The 21,327-nt window shown below is 42.0% G+C and overlaps 4 protein-coding genes across 6 annotated transcripts in view; 2 read left to right on the plus strand and 2 right to left on the minus strand.

Annotated features, from left to right (window-relative positions):
* Nucleotides 1–152: 152 nt before the first annotated feature.
* chkb (choline kinase beta) lies at nt 153–8,967 on the minus strand. The gene is made up of 11 exons (XM_037107641.1): nt 8,389–8,967; nt 7,403–7,511; nt 7,141–7,254; nt 6,777–6,910; nt 6,576–6,680; nt 4,522–4,580; nt 3,589–3,676; nt 3,351–3,459; nt 2,616–2,716; nt 2,409–2,490; nt 153–1,842 (listed from the first exon to the last, which is right to left on the minus strand). The coding sequence occupies exons 1-11, from the start codon at nt 8,892–8,894 to the stop codon at nt 1,786–1,788; spliced, it is 1,464 nt and encodes a 487-aa protein (XP_036963536.1). The 5' UTR covers nt 8,895–8,967; the 3' UTR covers nt 153–1,785.
* A 994-nt stretch (nt 8,968–9,961) lies between these two features.
* Nucleotides 9,962–12,446, minus strand: LOC119024449 (zona pellucida sperm-binding protein 4-like). The gene is made up of 8 exons (XM_037107279.1): nt 12,033–12,446; nt 11,732–11,916; nt 11,547–11,644; nt 11,279–11,436; nt 11,009–11,201; nt 10,722–10,908; nt 10,372–10,447; nt 9,962–10,166 (listed from the first exon to the last, which is right to left on the minus strand). Exons 1-8 carry the CDS (start codon nt 12,424–12,426, stop codon nt 10,078–10,080), a joined length of 1,380 nt encoding a protein of 459 aa, XP_036963174.1. The 5' UTR covers nt 12,427–12,446; the 3' UTR covers nt 9,962–10,077.
* Nucleotides 12,447–14,818: 2,372 nt separating this feature from the next.
* On the plus strand, nt 14,819–17,786 carry LOC119024479 (zona pellucida sperm-binding protein 3-like). Its single transcript, XM_037107319.1, has 8 exons — nt 14,819–15,317; nt 15,408–15,526; nt 15,717–15,820; nt 16,494–16,671; nt 16,781–16,898; nt 16,988–17,070; nt 17,150–17,313; nt 17,478–17,786. Exons 1-8 carry the CDS (start codon nt 14,871–14,873, stop codon nt 17,540–17,542), a joined length of 1,278 nt encoding a protein of 425 aa, XP_036963214.1. The 5' UTR covers nt 14,819–14,870; the 3' UTR covers nt 17,543–17,786.
* Nucleotides 17,787–19,807: 2,021 nt separating this feature from the next.
* The window catches only part of mapk8ip2 (mitogen-activated protein kinase 8 interacting protein 2), a 31,021-nt gene continuing 29,501 nt past the window's right edge, over nt 19,808–21,327 (plus strand). For all 3 annotated transcript variants that reach the window (XM_037107678.1, XM_037107679.1, XM_037107680.1), the window contains exon 1: nt 19,808–20,340. In XM_037107678.1, coding sequence (XP_036963573.1) covers nt 20,276–20,340 — 65 coding nt within the window. In that variant the 5' untranslated portion in view covers nt 19,808–20,275. The remainder of the gene's footprint in view (nt 20,341–21,327) is intronic.

A 21,327-nucleotide genomic window follows, 5' to 3' on the forward strand; every position in this document is an offset into this window, starting at 1 on the left:
GGGATGAAACATGGCCTCCACTCTGCGGTAGACGTCACCATGGGGCACTAAAGTTACTCAGTAGTTATATGACAGTAATATGAGAGTAGTTATTTCAAATGAACCAATGATTTGTGAAATATCCTTTAATAAAAAGGGAAGAAAAACACAGGTTCAATGCACATATGTTTATTAGATTTTCAATGATCTTAGTGCAAAAAGGACCAATGTTATACAGAGACATTTTAAAATAAATAAACTGTGCAAGGTCAGTAATACTTAAAAAAACAAAAACAAAACAACAACTAACTAACAAGTAGTTAATGAGGCACAATTAAGCTTCTAGTTTCTTGACATGAGTAAACAGACGCAGCTTTGTGTAAAACAAAGACGACAGGACCTTAAATGCATTAATCCAACACAAAAGACAACATTTCAAACCACAGATCCCATTCAAATAAGCTAAAAGGAAAGTCAGAGTTAAAAGGATTGGTGGTGGAATCTAATCCAGACAGTTTGGGTTGATGTGGTTGCATAAATGTACCGGATGTACATTTTAGTTACATATTAACCTAATGCAGTCATTTTAAAAGGTATTACATGGTTCTGATTCTTTGCAGAAATAAAAATAAGAACAAGAACAGAAAAGCCATTGTCAGAACAGAATGGTACTGAATGCAAGCTGACTTAAATATCAGTGGACAGTTTCAGGTGCAGCAGAAATGGACAGTTAAGAACTGATATCAAAAGTGGGGACAAAATAAAACACTACAGACTTTTGTTGAATAAACATTAATGTTGACTACAGTACTACTGTACAAAATAGCCCTCATGTACAAATCTGTAGAATGTAAGTAGACTTGAAAATCAACTCAGCTGCAGTGTTGTCATGATGCCGGAATTCTTAACTTTGTTACAATATCCTGAAAAACACTGATGTTGATACCACGCTCGACACCTCGGGTAAAAACTGACACATTCAGGTCGTTTTGATTTTTGAATGTCTGATTTTTAAACGATCTGACGCAAAACGATATTTTTTAAAGGGTCCCCCCCCCCATTTCTTTGAAAATGAGGGTCACCTCTCAACGATCTCTCGAGTGTAAATAAAGGGTCAAATGAATTGAATGTGTGAGCCGCCCCGTCGTGTGTGTCAACTTGTTATCTCAGAGAAGAAAGTATCTTTATATCGATATCACTACTTTACTGGACCTTTAAAGAATAACCGGAGGGGAATATTTTCACATGCTGCTACAATCAGCCCTTATGGAATCTATACACCTGAATACAGGATGAACATCAGAAGAAAGAAGTGAGGTAGAATGACTAAAGAACACAAAACAGAAGAGACATACAAAAGCCTTACATGGTAAACTCTATACCATTGGTTTAGTCTATAAAAGGGATCTCGACAGTACGATTTACCATCTGAAGCCACCATGATGGTTGCCAGAGAACCTTCAATGCTCTTAACAACAGTCAGTACTACTACCTGCTGTAGTAAGAACTCACATAATAGGGATAAGTGCCTTAATAAAATGGACTGCTCAGATTGTACATTGTGTTCAAGTGTTAATGTCCATCAGTCCAACATCCGCATGCGCAGATGCAGTTGGGTTTTGATTGTGAATCGCTGGCTATTCTCTTTTAGACTTTTGTATTGCATTACCATGAGCGAGACAAATAAAACTGAAATTAAATCAAAACTGTTTGTCAGCCGGCTGCATAGGTCCAGAATTCAGCTTGAAGGACGACGAGAACAAATGAATGAGACGTTACATTCTGATGGAAGGATTCTGGTGGAAATCAGGAGAAGAGCTTCTTTTGCTTGAAGTAGGCATCAAAACGACACTGGGCATAGTCCTGCAAAACATAATGGTTTAATGTGGGGCAGGGTTTAATAAAATTTATCGCTGAGTGACAAACATCATTGTGTGTATTGACATACAACCCCAATTCCAAAATAAGTTGGGATGCTGCTCTAAATAATAACAGAATGCAATGATTTGCAAACTTAATCAAGGACACTAATTGATGAAGTCTTGAAGGTGGAATTCCTTCCCATTCTTGCTTATTATAAAACTATAAGTTGCTCGATGGTCAGGGCTTTGCGCTTCATCTTCATTTTACAGTGAATCCAATCAGTGGCAATGTGTGTGGAATGTTATAAAGGTTGTTTTTTGACATTTACACTAACCTCCCAATCATTTTTCCCCAAATGTTTTGAAACATATTGCTAGTATAAAATTCAGAACAAGTGTATGTTTGCAAAAAAGCAATTACATTCATCAGTTAGAACATTAAATATCTTGCATTTTGTTTTATTTACATTTTACATAGCCTTCCATCTTTTATGGAACTGGGATTTTAAAAAAAATGTAAGCAGTTGGCATCATATTGTAAAAAAAAGGGGGGAAAAATCTCCTTACCATGTATCCAAACTCAATCTTGGATATCTTTGCTTGAATGATGGACCACAGGCCCCACAGGAAATGTGATGCTAATGCATACCTACAAGTCAGAAACAGAAATGATGATGACAAAACAAAACCAGGTGATCGTGTGCTAACTTTAATTTATACTTAATCACCACTACTGTATCTGAACACATTAGCCATTAGAAAACCATGTGTTACCTGTTAGCTTCGATTATCAGGTCCTCTTCAATCTGTGTCTGGTCCATGGTAATGTCAGAGTGTTTATTCTGTTCTGCCAGATAAGCTCTGATAAAACAAAGCTGAAATAAAAAGCAGAAAGATTGGTTACATGTTTCATAAATCAAGTAGAATTACTAGCGAATGGCAATTTATTTAGCATTTATTCACACTGTTTAAAAACATTGACACTGCTAATTTTCAATTCCCCAATTTATCAAAGTTGCATTTAACAAGCTTGACCACTAGATGGAGCTGTGTAAGCAGAATACCTGTAACAACTATCCCCTAAGTAGTTTAAGTTAAATGTGGGTTTTCAACATCAGCAGTGTATTGGTAGCATCAGTCTGAGCTTCGAATGGAGAAGTGAGGAGAAAAATACTGAATCAACTCTTTATTCAAATAGTAATTGTCAGAGTGATTAAAATGATAGGTGCAGCATGGCAAAATATAATGAAACATTTTACACCTGTCCACTAATATTTATCATATATCTGTAATACATTAAATCAAGCTCAAACTTTTTATTTGAAAATATCTGATGTCTAACTTTGATACTTCTCATTAAATGGGACCATTACTGGGCAGTGTGGCAGTTTACCAGCCTTCATTAGCTATTCTGTCAAAGTCTGATTCTTGTGAGCCTCTACTGTGAGCAGGGATTGGGTCAAAAAAAGTAGTCAGTCTTTAGTTAAGCTGTAACGGGTTTAGACTGACCTGCTGCTCTCTGGTGGGATAGTTCTCTGGGGAGGCTTTGAAGAAAGGCCACTGATTGTAGGTGTAATCATACATCCACTCACAGAAATGGTTCCCGAAGTCAAAACCCCTACACAGAGGAAACAGCTGATGTTATTCATATCAAACTACAAGGGCAGAATCTAAAAAAATGTTGATAAAAGTTGATAAAAACTAAACCAATCTTTTTACACCAAATCTAGGAGGGCTTACTCTTTACCTGTAATTGTAACTGCTGTACTCAAAGTCAATGAGCATGAGTGTGTCTGCTGAGGTTTGGTCCCGGTCGTCCAGCATCAGAATGTTACCTGCAGCGGCACAATAAGAAGGGTGCAAACGGCCTTCCCACACACTGACAAGTCACACTCCCTTACTTCAGCTAGTGTCAGGTTCAGCTCAAACAAATGAAAAAGTATTTGGTGCTTGGTCCGTGTGTGTGTGTGTGTGTGTGTGTTGTGTGAGTGCATGTGTACATAAAGGAGGTGTGTATTAAGGCTGGCAAGTATTCAGTACAGGTAATGTACTTTTTATGAGTTTGAGTAAAACGTGTGGCCACACGCGTGAATCTGAAGATCAGTTTCGAGGCTGTTCTGTAAATAGTTTTCTAATGAATAATAAATCAAACAACTTTCGATCCAACCCATATTAGCAACTTCTGTCTGGCCCCACCCATTTCCGGTTCAAGCCCCACCCACTTCCGATCATACGATATTGTCAGATTCAGATAACATCTGTATCTGTAGGCTTCAGAGTCCTGTGGAAAGTTGCTCAGAAGAATGGTGTCTGTGATATCAGCATAATAATGAACATGATTTGGGTCAAATACATCTATATCACATACTGTATGTGTGTGCAAGGTCATCTTAGGTGATTGCCTCATCGGGGGGACAGTCACATTTACTGGAAACCTATATCTGCCTGCCACATCCACTTCAACAGCTCATTGTCACTCATAGAATGAAGCACAGGAATGTGAGCTGTCCCTATTAATAAACTACACCCCGGCCTTCCTTAGACTTATGCAATAAACTGCCCTACTAGGCAATGTGCCAGTGAGGTCAGACAGTTGATCAATCATCCAAAATTAGAGGTGTGAGGATAAGGGAGCAACGAGAGAGCAGGATATGATTTTTGTGTTTTTTGTTTTTTTTACCTTCCTGGACGTCATTATGGCAGAACACCACTGGCGATGGAGTTGCAGCCAGCAACTCACTGTTGCAGAGACGAGAGCCAGATGAACAGAGTAGGGTTTGAGAGAAACATAGAGAGGAGAAAAAGAGGTATTTTAGTATGATTATTTGTACTGGACAGCAGGTATTTATGGAGGTGATCACGGGCACACTAAGGAATTCAGACCATCCGCCCATGAACTCAGTCAGACTACCCAATATGTTCTCTGTGCATTCGATTGAGAAAGCTCCTAAACTGCTCATTGAACACGTGGCAAACGTGGTGGTCAACTCTCTAAAAGCCTAGGAGCATATAACTGAAATCTTGAATATACTGGGGAAAGTAAATTCCTGAAAGTGAAAAGAAACAAACAATCGACGTGACTCCGATTGACCTAACGTCCTAAAGCAAGATAAAAAGAATGGTACCTCATGTTCTATCTGTGTAAGCAAAACGAAACGCTCTGAGCTCAGATAAGTATGATTCAGTGTCAGTCTGGTACAAAATCTACAAGATAACAACAGGACCCAGATAAACACAGACAATCAACACTGGGCCGATTCTCTATTGGCTGCTGAGGTCAGACAGTCGTGACTATTCAGCAGTGAAGTTGTGTGGGTACTGGGACAAAGGTCGGCCATTAGACAGTAAACAAAAGCACAGTCGTCACTGAGATTAAATTATGGTGGGGGAAAACGTCTCCAAATATAATCCTTCCAGGCTTACTCATGTTGCATATATCAAACAATCTGTTCATATCAATGTATATATATCACCTAATTTTACTGCTATTGTTTGCATGATGTTCATAACATGCATACTAGAAGCAGTCTTATCTTGTCTGGCGGTGAGGACATAGTGTTCTTGGCATGATATGTGTACTTTTCATCACCAGTTAGGATTTATCATTGCAAACGCAATTCTTTCTTTAAACTAACTTAACAACAAAATAGATTGTATATAAATATATATTTAAAAGTCATTTTATTTCATTTAAACATGCTAAATTACAAGACACCCGTGGGCAGGGTCACTTAGCAGCATCGTTAGCAAACAAAAGGGTCTGTGCACACACACGTAATCATTTAATTAGATTAGATAAGATTAAACTTTATTGTCACTGCACAGAGTACAGGCACTGAGACAGAAAAACCAGACTTACGTCTAACCAGAAGTGCAATACGTACTATAAAGTGCAGAGCAATGTTTATACAAATAGTAAATAATAACAAACATTAAGGGGACAATATGAATATGCTAAGATATGTACCGTGTGAACCGTATTAACCGTAGGAAGATCGTGGCATCAACATGCTAACTGCTCTCTAGTGTTTCTCTCATCATCTGGAACATGATGATGAATCGAACATCCTCAAGGCTTTTGGTGGAGAACCTTAAATGGGAGTTCCTGGCAGCCACTTTCCCTTTACAGTCGGTAATATGAGATGGCTCTGACTTAACAACATCTAGCGTGCACTCGACTTAAGCAATAGTGATTGCATAATTGTCCAGCCACTTCCCTTCAGAGTAACTTTAAAGTTCCCCTCTAGTCAAAAATGTCTGACACTAGAAGGCTGTTTTCAAGTTTAAACTTTTTTTCTGCACAATCTGATTTTAAGAGGCGGGCCTATGAGCATGATTTGGTAGCATTACAAATAGTCTGAAAGCCAGTCCTGGTCCAATATTCAGCAGACGTATGTGTGATGCGGAAACTTGAAGCCCACAGCGCACTGACACAGAAAAACCAGACTCCACAGTGAAGTAGGACACACCTACTAACTATATTTGCAGTTTAAATATTTATGAATCTTAATGAGGGTGAAGGAGTAGGTGCAATTTTTTATTATTTGATTTTATTTTGGTTATTATTCCTTTTTTCATCAAAACCCATGTCACACACGTTAGAGAATCTTTATGTATGGCTTGAGACATGTGTGGAGAGGATCTTTAAGCCTTTGTGAATACCATGATTATAAATTCTCTCCATGCAATACACAGAAGTTGAGATCATTTGAGGCCTGTAGTGCCCCAACTCACCGGAGACTGTCCAGCTCAGCAGGCAGGTCAAACTTCATCAGCTTCTTGTACTTCTTCACATGTGCTTCACGTGTAAAATTAAGCTTCATCACTTGATCCATGTATCTAAAAAGGGAGCAAAACAACAGACATTACACCCACTTTTAAATAACACTGGACATTTGTAATAGGACACAGAGAGTGATATGAAGGTGTCCTTACTTGTCAATGGTCCCAAACAACCACTTGGGCTCTTTGTTAAATGGCATAACCATTTCATGGAAACGTGCCAACTTGGTGGCAATCTCAGCTGAGATGGCCGGATCTGAAAGTTGTTCTGTGCGCATGCGGGTATTCTGGGAAAATAAAGACACGCGTTAATGCTTTCTCTACAAGCAACTACCCCAGAACATTTTAAATCACCAAACAAATGATGGCGTTTCATGGGCTACTGAATGGGATTTTAAATAAACACTACAGTTTTGACCTGCATGCTGATTGTTTTACACAATAACATACAGAAGAGACACATGATTTGTGTGTTTGTGTGTGTGTGTGTGTGTGTGTGTGTGTGTGCAAATAATACCACAAGGAACTGTTCTAAGCGTCCCTCGGGGAAGATGCCATAGAGTTTTGGCCCAAGAGTTCGCTCTGCCAGGATGGCAAACATGACGCTCTCCAACACCAGTGAGTCCACACCCTGGTGCACAGAGAGCAAGTCAGACCAGATAATTGTAGTTTTAAGTTCTGCTTACACTCCAAAAGGATAAAGGCCACTCGTCATAATTAAACATGTGCAGCCAGACATGAAAAGCAACTTCATGAGGACAGCTACTTGACAAACCAACCTGTAAGATGGCACCATATATTCGGAGGAGCACCTGGCGAGGCTCATCTCCCACAGAGTGCACGTGGTCGGGCAAAGTACACAGGTACAGCAGATTACTCAGTCCACCACTGCGAAACACAAAACACCAGCGTTATCACACCTGAAACAAGTCAACGTCATACGACAGAATAAATATTAGTCGGACAACCAGCAGATTTCACTCAATGTTTTTATCCAGTGTTAACGGCCGACGCCTGCGAGAGTATACTGGCAAACACAGGTGGTTTAGTGTCAACACACACACACATACACACACACAAATCAACTGTCTTGCCATTCAACCTGTTTTATCTATTGCAAGCAGTATTCAGATTTAAAGGTTCAGTTGAGGGCCCCGTGCAGAACTGAATGGTAATCATATACTGTTAAAGGGATTAGGAATGAATTTCACAACAGACATGAGTGAAAATGTCAACAACAGTAATACAACAATACCATGATGGTTCCCAGCATGAGGATCAAGACTCCTCGAGGAGAAATACCTGCAGCTTTTCCCCCTTACATTCATTTTTATGATAACTATAATTAAAAACTAGCTAACTAATAGTAAATTCAACTTTGAATCATAATTGTTTCACTATTAACAGAATGTTGAGATGCTTTATAAACCATCTACTGGTTGCTGTCGATGTTTACTTTAGTAAATGGTTAATAAATGCTGTTAAATTCACCTAAAGGTATCATTTAGATGGTCATTGTAATGCTACAACTGCTAAATATAGGTGATATGGTAATAGTTAATTACCTATTGATGCAATCTATGAGTGAATGTTCCTGTGAAGTGTGAGAAGCAGACCTTTTAAGTGATTCATAAGAGATTAAAAAAGGGATTACAGTGACCCGAGTCAATGGTGACGGTTGTCAGATTAGAGACCCTGGACACTGATGAGTAAAACTACAGACTCCCCTCTTGTGTACTTTGTGTACTGCAGACATCGCTTTTACCTGACGATGTTGATTTGAAAGTCATCCTCTCTGAGAGTCTTCCACGAGCCGGACAGAAACTCTCGGCACCACGAATGCGCCCTGCCCCTCGTGTCCCGGTCGACCTCCTCGGTTCTGCCATCCCGGAAAGACTCTGCCTCGGAGTCGTCATCACAGTTGGCCCCAAACAACGGACTGGGGGTCCTCAACTTCCTCTCGTTAACGATAAGCGTGCTCTCCACCCGTTTCTTCTCGAGCGGAGGACCCAGGTCCTCTGTTATGACAGCGGGGATGGTTCTGAAATGCCCCGGCCCCGGGTTATCTGTTCGGCCCAGGGACTCGTCGCCGCATCCGCCGCTAGTTACATTTCCACTGGACTGCATCGTGAGTCTCTGGGCGAAGAGTAAAGGCAGACCGGTGTGTAATGTCGGTCTGAGACGGCAGGCGGGTGGCGCTGACAAACGCAGTTCACCGGAGAAGCTACTTAACCGGAAGAGGTTTACATAGCTGGCAGGCCTGAGTCGCATGAGGGGCGGTTGATTTAGGTATCAAATATATAGATGACAAACTCACCTCGTCGCAGGCGCAGCGAGCTACTGAGACAAACTGGCGTGTGCAACGTCCAATCACAGTTCACTTCCGCGTTCACACGACCCGCTCATTGGTCGTTGCTAAGTAGTAACTTGATATTCCGGTTCCGGTTTGATGTTACGTCACAGAAAAATCAACCAAGAGTGTATGGTTTGCGATTGTCCACTGAGAGATGGAGTGGATTTATGATACAAATGGTTTGTTTATCCTCCGAATTCAACCCAAGACGTGGATACACTGCATGTTCTGAATTATTTTCAGGTTTTGAGAGAGGCTTTCAGTAAACAACTCATGGTCTGTGGACCACATGTAGCTTGAGGCCTCCAGGGGAGGGCAGTTCAGTAGAAGAGTGTCATTCTCCTCCCAAAGTATTTTAATTATCCTTCAGGCCCAAGTGGATGACACTTTACAGTATTTAACAAGCAAAGATTAGAGAAAAGTTAGTTTTAAAAAATGTTTTATTATTCACTGTTGGTGTCCCGACTCGCTGGTTGGGACTGCCCTGTTATTTGTCAGATTCAAATTATTATTTTGACTGTAATTAAAGAAAAAAAAAATACTGATTAGGCCTTTTGAAACTTTCTAGTCAAACTTTTCAAGGCAAATGTAAAGGTTGAGTTTTACACTCTTTGTACGCGTTAGTATAGTAACCCATGCTTTATGTTGAGCAACAGGATATAGCCTTATGATGGGTGAGCACATTCAAGAAAAATATGTACTCCTTTAAAAGCATACACAATTTCATTACATGTAACACATAAGACACAAAAACATTAGTATTCCAAAAAAACACAAATTGTTCAAATATTAAAATATTAGCTTAATACGGTAGCTTAAATGTAACAAGGTTAGTTGTTTGTTTAGTGGTTTAAATGTATTCAGAAATGTATATCATCAACACACAACAGTATGTAATCTTTATGTTGAGGCATGGTCATGTGTGTTATAGTTTACTTCTGCGTAGGAATGATGTATCTGAATGAAATTTTATGAGACCATACAACACATTCAGCAACTTGAAGATTTATTTGAAACTCAGTCACTTTTCAGTAAACATCTGGAACAGAGATGTCATAATAAGAGGGTTCCATCTCGATGTTGTTACAAGCAGAGCCTGGTTCATCCCTGAGTGACGACGATCATCTGACTGCTTACCAAAGTGGTCTCAGCCCTGTGGTCTCCCCTACTGGAAGCAGCAATGTCTCTCCCTGTGTGAAATACAAATCAATTGTCAGATGCTGTCAGACTTAGCGTTGAGCAAGACACAAGACAATGTCAGACAAACCATGCTGATACTGTATAATCACAAAAATCATGATCTATTTACCCTCATGTATTCATCTTAGTCAGAAACAAGAGAAACGGAGTTGAAACAAACAACATTTTGGTGGTTTAGAATATTGTACTACTTACTCTTTCTGAAGCACCTAGGTTGACAATCATTTCCAAGAGTGGACTGGCACACAGTTGCGTCACAGTGAATATAGATCTGGTGAAAAAACAACAACAACAAAAAAACTAGTTATGGTGGCTTTAAAGATAGTGAAAATACCAAATAAAGAGACCTTAGATCCCATTCATAACATTTCTATAACTTTCCTGATTACACTGTCAGAACTGAGTATTTTAAGCAAAATTTGGGACATTTTTCAACCATGTTTTTGGCATCAAAAGCGGGGATTTTAAAGCCAAAACAGGATAGTTTCATCACAACATGATAAATCGTGCTTTGCAGAAATTCTGGTGATTGGTTTGGACTGTACCTTTTCCCTGAGAGGATCCATAACCTCTGAAGTCTTGCCTCCCTTGCCACCAGGATTGGCAGGTGCAGCGCCTACAAACGTGAACATCTTGAAAATAAAACGGCTGTGGTGGGTTGGGTACAGGAGTCCTGACGAGGCCCCCACAGGGACCAATTGGGTCCGGTAACGGTCATCCTTGTAGGGACAGCTAGGACAAAAAGAGAGAAGGTGGAAAAAACAACTGAGTATAGCATCAAAAAATGTATCACACATGGCCATCTCCAAATCAGACCAACAGTTACTCTTACCCATTAATCAACAAGTCCCACTGAGGAACACTGTGAGGGTAGGGGTTAGAAGTTGCCCAGCATCTTCCAAGAGTCAAGACGAGGTTGGGATCAGCCCTCTCCAGCATTCGGACCTCAACGTACACAGGATCCCTGAGCACTTTTGTGACGGGGTAGTCGGCATCAACGTAGAAGGAGTTGTAGGCGACGTCCTCTGCACAAACAGAGGGATTGGTTGATGACAAAGTCACTGGAATGTGAGATTTACTGCACAGTTTCCTTCATACTAACCTTCCACACAACCCTTGGAATTACACTCTCCATTGGCCAGCCTGAGCTCCACACGCAGGGGTCCAGGAGCTGCGACTGGGGGTGGCGGAGGAACCAGGCCAACCTCAATGACCAGAGCCTCAATTGAGGTGCCAATATATCTACACTGGACGAGCAGCCTGAGACAGGAAACGGGGCCAGAAAACCATTTGAGTGGCTTATGAGGTCATTTCACATTCTTGATATCAAAGAATTGTCTGAATACTTTGAACAAAGACTAAACACATACTCATAGCTGCTGTCCCTGGTAATGTATCCCCAGGGTCCCATAGCAACTTCATATGAGGAGGCCATCCTGTTTTCATAGATTATAACACCAGGTTCCTCCTACAGTAAGGTGGCAGCATTACAGTTACAATCTGACAAAAACAAATAAGAATCGAATGGAACAGTAAAATGAGTCGCAGCCCTTACCATCATTACTGTGCCGCAGGTAGTGAGAGGGAACTGGTAGATGGCAAAAGCTGAAGTGGTGCCAACAGGATCGCAGTGTGGATGTTTTTCGAGGAAGGAAATGCTCTCCAGGTCAAGGTTAGGTAGGGTGGCATCCCTGGCAACCACCACAATCATTTGGGCGTCCTTGGTGCACTGAAGAGTTACTGAGAACAAATTGTAAAGCAAAGACCAGAGCTCATGCTATAGTCTTTGAACACATCCTGGTTAAGTGTCAGCCAGGATGAACATGTAGTTCTGAGAGGCACAGAGACATTCTTACCAGATTTGCCATAATAGCACATGCGTCCGTCATAGCAGCAGTTTATAGCTTCACAGTCTGCAGGTGAGATGCCAGGAGCCCCGCACTGTATCCTGTAGTTATCTGGTACTTCACAAGTGTGAAATACTTCTGTGGGTACCTGAGGCTGTTTGGATGTGTGAGACACCTGTGGCTTGGAAGGTTGCTGAGGCTCCTGGGGCCTGTAAGGCTGCTGAGGCTCCTGGGGCCTGTAAGGCTGCTGAGGCTCCTGGGGCCTGTAAGGCTGCTGAGGCTCCTGGGGCCTGTAAGGCTGCTGAGGCTCTTGAGGCTTGCTAGAATATGTATATTGAGCATCAGCCAGGCAGCCCAACAGAGCAACCGCCAGAAGGCAACCGCAAATCAACTTCATTGCCATAGTGTCACAGCAAAGAGTGATCTCCAAAGAACACCAAATACTGTGAAAAATGTGAGGCCAATATGCTGACTTTTATAAGGTATGGGCTAAGTGGACTTGTCAAAAACTCGCATCCCATTTGCTGCCAACAACTGCCAATCAAATTCTCCAGTTGCTGGTTGGTCTGTGGTGCTGTGCTGAAGAGATTAGGGGTCGTGCCAAAAGAGCTCCAATTACAGAAATTATTCAGAGACATTACATGAGAAGATAAAGCATACTTTATAGTTAGCATTCTATTTTGTGTACATTGATATTATTGACAAGTATCATCTCCATGCTTGTCACACGAGCCAGCTGATTGTTAGACAAGCTGAATTACTGGAATTCCAGCTTGTTTGACCATTGGGGGAAAAAAAAACAACCCTTCATATGGTCTGTGTGACCTGCAGCAGTGCTTGAGAAAACAAATACCTCTTCTTATCATTAATTGTATTTGCCATTGGTAAATATTTAGGACATGATGAGAACTAATCTCATTCTTGTATAAAATATAAAATGATAAAATGTAATAACCTCCAATTTGTCCAGCCTGTGGCTATTTGACAAGTTAAAACATTAGACTGAAATATCTTCAGTTCATTTTTGACTTCTAAGCATCTCTTTTATCAAAAATATAACTTAACCTTGATACAACTTAAATATTGCTCTGACCAGTCATAATTCCAAGTAAAGATATACTGAAAGCTAATAAGTTATGGATTAGATAAGAAAAATGTAATTTTATGTACTATATAAATCTACAAAAAAGATTTTTGAATATTTTGAGTATTACTGAATCTGTTGCTAAATATATTCTTTATATCTAAAAAAGCATTGTAACAAGTCATACCCCCAGACTGTAAATTTTCAAGACATTTCCCCAAATGTCCCAAATTATTTTTAAGTGCAATATATAATTTTAGGTTACCTGCTGAAATAAGAATCCAAGACCTTTGCTGGGGAATCATGGAAAGGATTAGACACATTAGAAATAAAGGTGTAGAAATGACTGATGACTGTTCTTTTGGATTGATTGAAATGAAACTGAAGATATCTTACACATTAAAATCTGTCTATTCTTTTCATATATGTATTGTATGATACAATATATACACTATTGTTGAACATTTTAGAATTACCTCTTATATTATATGTATTTATTATCATATTCTGACATAGATTGAATGTAATATAATTCAGACACATATGTATTATTTACATTTTTATTTTTGTCATGGATGATATCTGGCGGCTCCAACATAAATATGAGCTCATAGGAGCTTACACAAATAAATAATGGAATATTTTGTTTGTGTCTTTCAACTCGCAGTCATGCCACTGCATGATCTGTTTGTCGTCCTTCAATCATTTCTCATGGAATCACCTGGTCAGAGACACCAGTCAGGTGGTGAACGCCACAGAAAGCACAAACTGTACATTCTATGGGACATTATTTAGTCAGCATATTGGTATGAAACCATCTTCACAGGTTCTTAGGCCAACCTCTAAAAAGGTTTTTGACATATATTTTATAATTCTCTTCATCTACTTTTTCCACCTTCAAGAGCACATTAAGGTTGTCAGTCAATTATCTATCACCTGACACCACTCAGGGTCTTTTCAGGCTGGAGCCGATCCAAGCTGACACTGGAAAAGTCACCAGTAAGGCTGACTCATAGGGACTAACTACCATTCATGCTCACATTCACACCTACAGATAATGTAAATAAATAGATTGACCTAACTTTTTTGCATGTCTTTGGATTGCGGGAGGAAACCCCACGCAGACAGGGGGAAAAGGCCCTGGCCCATCCAAGTCTGAAACCGAGTTTCTTCTTGCTGTGGGGCAACAGCACTAACCATGGCACAAAGTCTTGTCATCATCAACTCACGACACTTTCAAAATTGAGCCGTTCAAGACCATACTCCTTGATTTATTTATCTAGAGAGGTTTGCTGTTCTTAGTGCAGGTGAAACAGATTGATCTCAGATGATCTCAGTAATATTGATTTGCAGCTCCTCAAATGTTCTTTGGCCAAGTACAGAGGTTTGACATGTCATGTCGAGGTCAGGTGGGCCTAACCCGGGATCAGAATGACTTTTGTGACCAGTACATTTCTACCAAATAATTATTTCACGTTTCTCTCTTGCTTGAAGAAAAAAACAATAAAAATGACTTTTAAATTAACACAGTAATGATCACTCTAAACCTCATCTCACCAGAACTCCAGGTACTTTTGGTCTGAAGCCGGAATAATTTCATTGGCTACTGTTTACTCATTAGTTCTGAGAGGGAATGGCCAACTGAAGGGGCGGGAATGCAATGGAAGTAAACATGCTTGCTGTGTTATAAAAGTGGGTGCACATTTCATACATTTTCTTACAGCACCCAGTGAACAGTGCAGATCACTTGTTGTTGTGAAGCCATGGTGATGAAGTGTGCTTCTGTGTGCCTTGTGGCACTGGCCTTGCTTGGGAGCTTCTGTGATGCTCAGTGGGACAAGCCCTCGAAACCTACATACCCGAGACCAGTACCTCAGAGAGAGCCTACCAAACAGAAGCCTCAAGAGCCCCAACAGTCAAAGCAAACATTTGAGAAACCGCTCACCTGGGTATACCCTGAAGATCCCAAGCCTGAGGTCCCACCTGAGGTGACTGTTGAGCTGAGATATCCTGTTCCTGCTGCCACTGTTGCTGTTGAGTGCAGAGAGAGGGACGCTGTCGTAGAAGTCAAGAAGGACATGTTTGGGATCGGTCAGTTCATCAATCCTGCCGACCTGACCCTGGGGAACTGTGCTGCTGTCGGAGAGGACAACAATGCTCAAGTGTTGATCTTTCAAGCTGAGCTGCATCAGTGTGGCAGCACGTTAACGGTAAGCACAGTGAAGATAGCATTCACTTAAAAAAGAATGGTCCTGTTTGTTTGAATTAATATAGTGTATCTACATGTTTATTCTTTCTAGACGACAGACAAGTCCCTCATCTACACCTTCCTTCTGAACTACAATCCTCAACCTGTGGGCGCAGCTCCTGTGGTGAGGACCAGCTCAGCTGTTGTCATTGTAGAATGCTTCTACCAAAGGTATGTAGATCAGCAGGAGGTGTGACAAACAAACAGATAAATAACAATTGAACTGACATGTAATCCACAGGCCTTAGCCAACACAAATCCAGTAACCATGGATCACCAAATCTACCTTGCTTGTTCACAGAGTAGATGCACATTAGTCTGAGTGTGAGTATACGTATGAAACATGTTGTTCATCCTTCAGGCTTCACAATGTGAGCAGCCTTCCTCTGGACCCGCTGTGGATCCCTTTCTCTGCCGTTAAAGTGTCTGAGGAATTCTTGTACTTCACTCTTAAACTCATGACTGGTGAGTTCACTTAAACTGTCAGTGCCCATTAGAAAAAGAAAGCATGCAACACAAACAATAGATACATAAAAATACAAAATCAAATCAAAGCCATCTTGTTTTTTGTAACGGACATGCAGCATGATAATTAACGGCAACCTGGAGCCCACGTTAGCACCCTTTTTAAAACTTGGCCCAACATGGATGCAGTAAAGAGAGAATGTCATTTTTTTTTAAATTCTAAGACTGTTACACCCTTCCTTACTGTGATTAGCCAGTATTCATTGTTTTGCCAGAAAGCCGTCAGGAAGTCAAATGATGTAGTATAAAGTAAGTTGGGGTGAATCAATGCGTCAAACCCTCTTGAACTTATTATATTCAGTCTTACTGGTCGATGACTCTTCACAGTGTGGTTCGGTTCAGGCAATAAACTGCTTGGTCTGTTTTAAGAAAAGATCATGGTTTGGGTTCAAATTGACCATTTTGTGCTCACACCAAGTCAATGTATAAGCCAGACACAGCACAGTAGTATTAGCCAATGACAGCACAGTTGTGCAGAGCAGGTCGGAACAGTCTGTTTCATTACTGTGTAATGGGACCCTTGACCCTTGACCTGGTCAAAAGTGTTACAGGCATCAATGAAGTTACTGAACCTTTATAGATTTTAATTATTAATGTAATTATCTCATCGCAGATGACTGGCAGTATGAGAGGCCAATCTACCAGTACTTCCTGGGAGACATCATTAACATTGAGGCTACCGTCAAGCAGTTCTATCACGTGCCCCTCCGTGTTTACTTGGACAGCTGTGTAGCTACTCTTTCCCCTGACAGGTCCTCCAACCCCAACTACGCCTTCATCGATAACCATGGGTGAGTGAGCTGAAGTTGCTCTGTTTTCATGACAATCACAAACACGAAACATTGTTGTCCATTGTTGTCCATCTCTTATGTCATGTTGTATGTTCTTCTTTGCCCGCAGGTGTTTGGTTGATGCCAGGCTCACAGGCTCAGACTCTAAGTTCATGGCTCGCACCGCAGAAAATGTGCTTCGGTTCCAGTTGGAGGCCTTCAGGTTCAAGGGTGCTGAGAGTGGACTGGTGAGCATCTCCAGCACTGATTTAATATGTTCTGTTGAACATCAAATGGAGCAGAATCGCATCTGCTTATAACTCTGTTATTCCTACAGCTCTACATTACCTGCCACTTGAAAGCAACATCTGCTGCTTATGCCTTTGATAGTGAACACAGAGCTTGCTCCTACATCGGCGGGTGAGTCTGCATGTAACTGTAAATTGTGACTAGAGAATTGATTCTGCATTGCACTGCTTTGATATGCTTTTCGTCTTAGGTGGAAGGAGGCCAGTGGAGCTGATGCGGCTTGTGGCTCCTGTGAGTCTGGGTTGCCTGTAAATTCTGGATCTTCTGGCACTGGATCTGGTTCCTGGACCGGTGGAGGAACCGGCCTAGCTAATCCTGGAAGGAAGAGCCGTGCTGTGTCCCAAACTCAAGAAAGTACGTTTATTAAATCCGTTGTCTCAAGGATTTGATGCACAAAGACGTTACAACAGTGCAGCTAATGCAACACATGCATCAGAGTAGATGTTAACATCTCTCTGTATGCCTGCCACACGGTGCTGCTGACTGTAACACGTGACTTCTGTTTCTTTCTCCCTCAGTGGTCGAATGGGAAGGTGATGTCACCCTGGGTCCAATCCCCATCGGAGAGAAGGTGGTCGCTTAACTCAATTGCCTGCCATGACTATAACCATCAAAATAAACATACTCATGGGTTCATGACTGGCTGTATGATATTCTCTTGCTTCTTGTTAATAGCTCAGTTTGAAGAAAGTAAAGGACCTCCATTTGCTCCATTAGATGTTATCAAAATTGTGACCCCTGTGTAGTGATAAATGTTACATATGGACCACATGTGGCCAGCTCATGGACTGTAAATCCTCCCAATCTGATGGAAATAAAAAAAAAAAATGCAACCGTGTGAGAGGCGTGTGTAATTCTCTAAGGTAACACCGTCACAGAGAACCACCTGCACTTTTCTCCTGAACTGTATACTGAGCATCCAGTAGATTAATATACGGGTATGACCTGTGGGGCTTCACCCTCCATTTCATCACTGCTCATTAGCTGAATAACCTGATTCCTGTCATCCACTGAATGAAGACATCATAGGGCAACACAAATTCAACTTGCTCTGTCAAAGGCTAGTCAGGTTTTTCACAGAGTGAATGAACACTTACCTCCACCGTGTGGCACAGATGGTGAACTGCAGCTCAGCAACATAACACTTCAGCACCACAGGCAGTGAACAGCTCCACACTGCGCATGCTCAGGACGGAGAGGGAAAGACACCTCCCTCAGACTGAGGTGATCCACTGGGACAAACCTTTGCCAATCTCAATATAAAATATACAGATATTTTAATGTATACCTCTCAGAAAGCTGTGGAGAAAGTAAGGTACAAACTATATGTTTTGTATGGCTTGTTATGATGAATCTCACTTACAAAAATATGCATTTTATCTGAGATATATGTCAGTTTTAATAGGCCAGTAAACCACTGCCAAACACACTATGAACAGCCACAGCTGATGTGCTTTTACACCTTCCGTGACAGCCTAGTCTCCAGTCTTTTGGGCCACTTGTGGAAATGTATTAGACAACATCTTATTTTTTATGATAATGCACCCTACATCTGCTTCTCTAACACCTTGAGTTGCATTACATCAGTCCACTTGCCTGAGAGTTGAGTGCCATTGTTTTCTGGCGGGCCTAAAAACAATGACAGGTAGAAGACAATGAAACACAACTTTGAGCTGCTGTAGACATTGTTTTCTTATCAAAATGAGAGTAAAACAGCTCTGTATTCTAACAGTAATAGTTTGTTCAGTAACCCATGTCCTGGTATCCCTGCATACTTTATCCAATCAGGACAGAGAACTCCATAAAGAGGCGGTCCTGTGCGTAAAAAGTCATTACAGAAGATAATGGAATCAACTTTACATACATATACAAGTTTTATTTGTTTCACGTTACACACGTGTTTAAACAGGAGTCTTTTTAACTTGAGTTCAGTCAACTCACAGAAATAGGTCTCCAAAGAAACATGGTCAGCATATTTGCAAACAATGCTGTGGAATTATTCTTACTGAAAGATGTCAAAGTGTTTTCCAGGGGCATGGAATCACATTAAAACACATTATTAATTGTATTTAAAATGCATTGAAAACAAGCAGGAAGAAGAAACAAAGCATTAAAGCATGTTGGGAAATAACACACTAAGGTTACTACACAGTACATGAGCCTATAGTGAAACATGTAACTACAAATTGACCTTATAGGAGATTGTCCTCTTGTGTTTTGCTCAGTGGAACTTCATATATTTGGAGAATGCAGCAGTTCTTCCTTTAAACCTCAGTGTTCGTCTCTCTGCCTGCCTTCACTCTGTATATTGATCTGGTTTTGGTTCAGTTCCTGTCGACACTGTGCTCCTCTGCTCTCAGCACTTTCTCCTCTCTCTCCTCTTTTTTTCTTTCTTTTTTTTTTTGCCCTTTTCTGTTTTAGTTTCCAGCGCCTGCTCTGACAGAGATCTTTGTGTTTATGGGCGTCAGGATCGAGATGAAGACATGACTTTTAGATCATGTAGAACAGAGACCACACATGTTTTTTTTGTTTGGTTTTGTTGTGTTTTGTTTTTACAGGGGAACCCCTGGATCTCCCCTATAAGGACCTCTCAGGCTCCCCGGACCCTCACTGGGGAAAGCACTGTGCCTGCACGTCCCACCGTCAGTGTAAAAAAATAAAAATAAAAAATCATTGCAAACATTTGACGGTGATTGTGTGTTTCTACGCCACTGTGTAGTGTTTGTGGAGGCTGCAGCCCTCAGCTCAGCTCAGCTCAGCTCAGCTCTGCTCTGCTCTGCTCTGCTGTGCCTTGCTCATACGGTAACGGCACTGACGTTATACCGTCAGTGCTCTCCCCCCTCTCTCCCCCCCTCCTCTCTGTCTCTGCCTGTCTCCGCACTGCTGCTGCTGCTGCTGCTGCTGGCCTGTATCCGCTGTGTGTCACAGGCAGCATCACAGCAGCAGACATTTGGCGAAGAAAAAACACGGACTGCGGACGCACTCTTGCGCGCTTGTGCTCCGGCGCGGACGTATCCGGCGGGACGACGGGATTGTATCTGCATCTGTTTCTATCTGACGATCATTTTCTCGCCTCGACACAGCCCCCCTCCTCCCCTCCCCTCCTACCCTGCCCGTGTGGATGGTTGACTGCAGATTTGATGGTGCTGAGCAGGCTCGTCTGATTGAAGGCTTGCGGCCAGGGGGCATCTGTGGGGCCGCGGAGAGAGACGACCCTCTGCCCACCGGTGCGACTGTCCTCTGCCCTGTGATTGTGAATGGACTGCGCTTCCATCCGTGATTTGCTGCAGTCGCTCTGAGTCATTTGTGGAAGAAGATGGCGGACAGGGCTGAGATGTTTTCCCTTTCCACTTTCCATTCCCTCTCTCCCCCCGGCTGCAGGTAAGAGCCTTTACATGTAGAGCGACGGCGGAGGGGACGACGGGGGGGGGGCGATGCGCACGGGTCGATGCGTGAAGGAAATGACACCTAACGACGATCAAAAAAATAATAATAATAAACGCTCAATCCGTTCGGTTTTCACGACCGCAATCAAACGCACATTCCTTCCAGGGGCAGAAATGGATATTTTGATGAACCTGACGGGGCCTGCTGCTGGTGCCTCCGTGCGCGCCCGTGGCTGCTGCAGCGCGTTTTCGGAGCCGATGGCTTCCTCTCAGACAGCAGCTTTAAGCCAACACTAACATATTCTTGTGAGGGTATGAAGGAGGATAAATGATAAAATAGATGGCGAGTGATTGATCTGTGCTGCTGCCGCGACAGGCACCCGCCTTGCGCATTCTCTGTGTGAGGCCCACGCCCTGTTGAGTCCAACCCAGGCGAGGCGAGGCAAGGGCACGCTGCTGAACAATGATCCACGGAAGTCCCCACTCATATCGATGTTTGTTCAAACGCCTCTAATGTGACCTCTGCGACACACGCTATGACAAAATCCGCTTGTTTTTTTTTTTTTTTTTCTCCCTTTCTCGCTCCAACGCTGTTGTTGCGAGCGGGATTCTCCAAATCTGTAACCAGAGAGCAGCAACTAGGAGAGAATCAGTGATCCAGCGACAGCTTCCTCTTCAAGGTTGTTTGTGTTTGGTTTAGAAGGAACACGACGTGGGGGGGGGGGGGGTTCTCTAAGTGTGACTCGTGTGTTTGGATGTGAATTCAGGCCTGGTAGGATGTGGATCGTTGCAGCACTTTTGGATGAAACTGTGTGGAGGCTGCTGCTAGATTCAGATCTGCTTTTGCCCAGAGGCATATAGGAACATATCGCAGACATGTGATAGATTTCATTGTTTTTCTCTTTTTGCTGTCATTCCCAGTTTGCATGAATCTGAGCCCTGCTGCTGCTGTGAGGCCTTCATCTCTGCCTCCAAATACATG

The sequence above is a fragment of the Acanthopagrus latus genome, chromosome 8 (genome assembly GCF_904848185.1).
Source record: "Acanthopagrus latus isolate v.2019 chromosome 8, fAcaLat1.1, whole genome shotgun sequence".
Lineage (NCBI taxonomy): Eukaryota > Metazoa > Chordata > Actinopteri > Spariformes > Sparidae > Acanthopagrus > Acanthopagrus latus.

Coding starts and splice junctions, on each gene's coding strand:
- LOC119024449 (XM_037107279.1), bottom strand. CDS start 12,426: ATGGCAATGAAGTTGATTTGCGGTTGCCTTCTGGCGGTTGCTCTGTTG. Junction 11,202..11,278: donor TTCCAAGGGTTGTGTGGAAG/GTTAGTATGAAG, acceptor CTGTTTGTGCAG/AGGACGTCGCCTACAACTCC. Junction 10,448..10,721: donor TGGATCCTCTCAGGGAAAAG/GTACAGTCCAAA, acceptor TTTTTTCACCAG/ATCTATATTCACTGTGACGC.
- chkb (XM_037107641.1), bottom strand. CDS start 8,894: ATGCGACTCAGGCCTGCCAGCTATGTAAACCTCTTCCGGTTAAGTAGC. Junction 6,911..7,140: donor GCTTAGAACAGTTCCTTGTG/GTATTATTTGCA, acceptor TTATTTTCCCAG/AATACCCGCATGCGCACAGA. Junction 3,460..3,588: donor TACAGCAGTTACAATTACAG/GTAAAGAGTAAG, acceptor TCCTCTGTGTAG/GGGTTTTGACTTCGGGAACC.
- LOC119024479 (XM_037107319.1), top strand. CDS start 14,871: ATGGTGATGAAGTGTGCTTCTGTGTGCCTTGTGGCACTGGCCTTGCTT. Junction 15,527..15,716: donor GTAGAATGCTTCTACCAAAG/GTATGTAGATCA, acceptor TTCATCCTTCAG/GCTTCACAATGTGAGCAGCC. Junction 16,672..16,780: donor GCCTTCATCGATAACCATGG/GTGAGTGAGCTG, acceptor CTTTGCCCGCAG/GTGTTTGGTTGATGCCAGGC.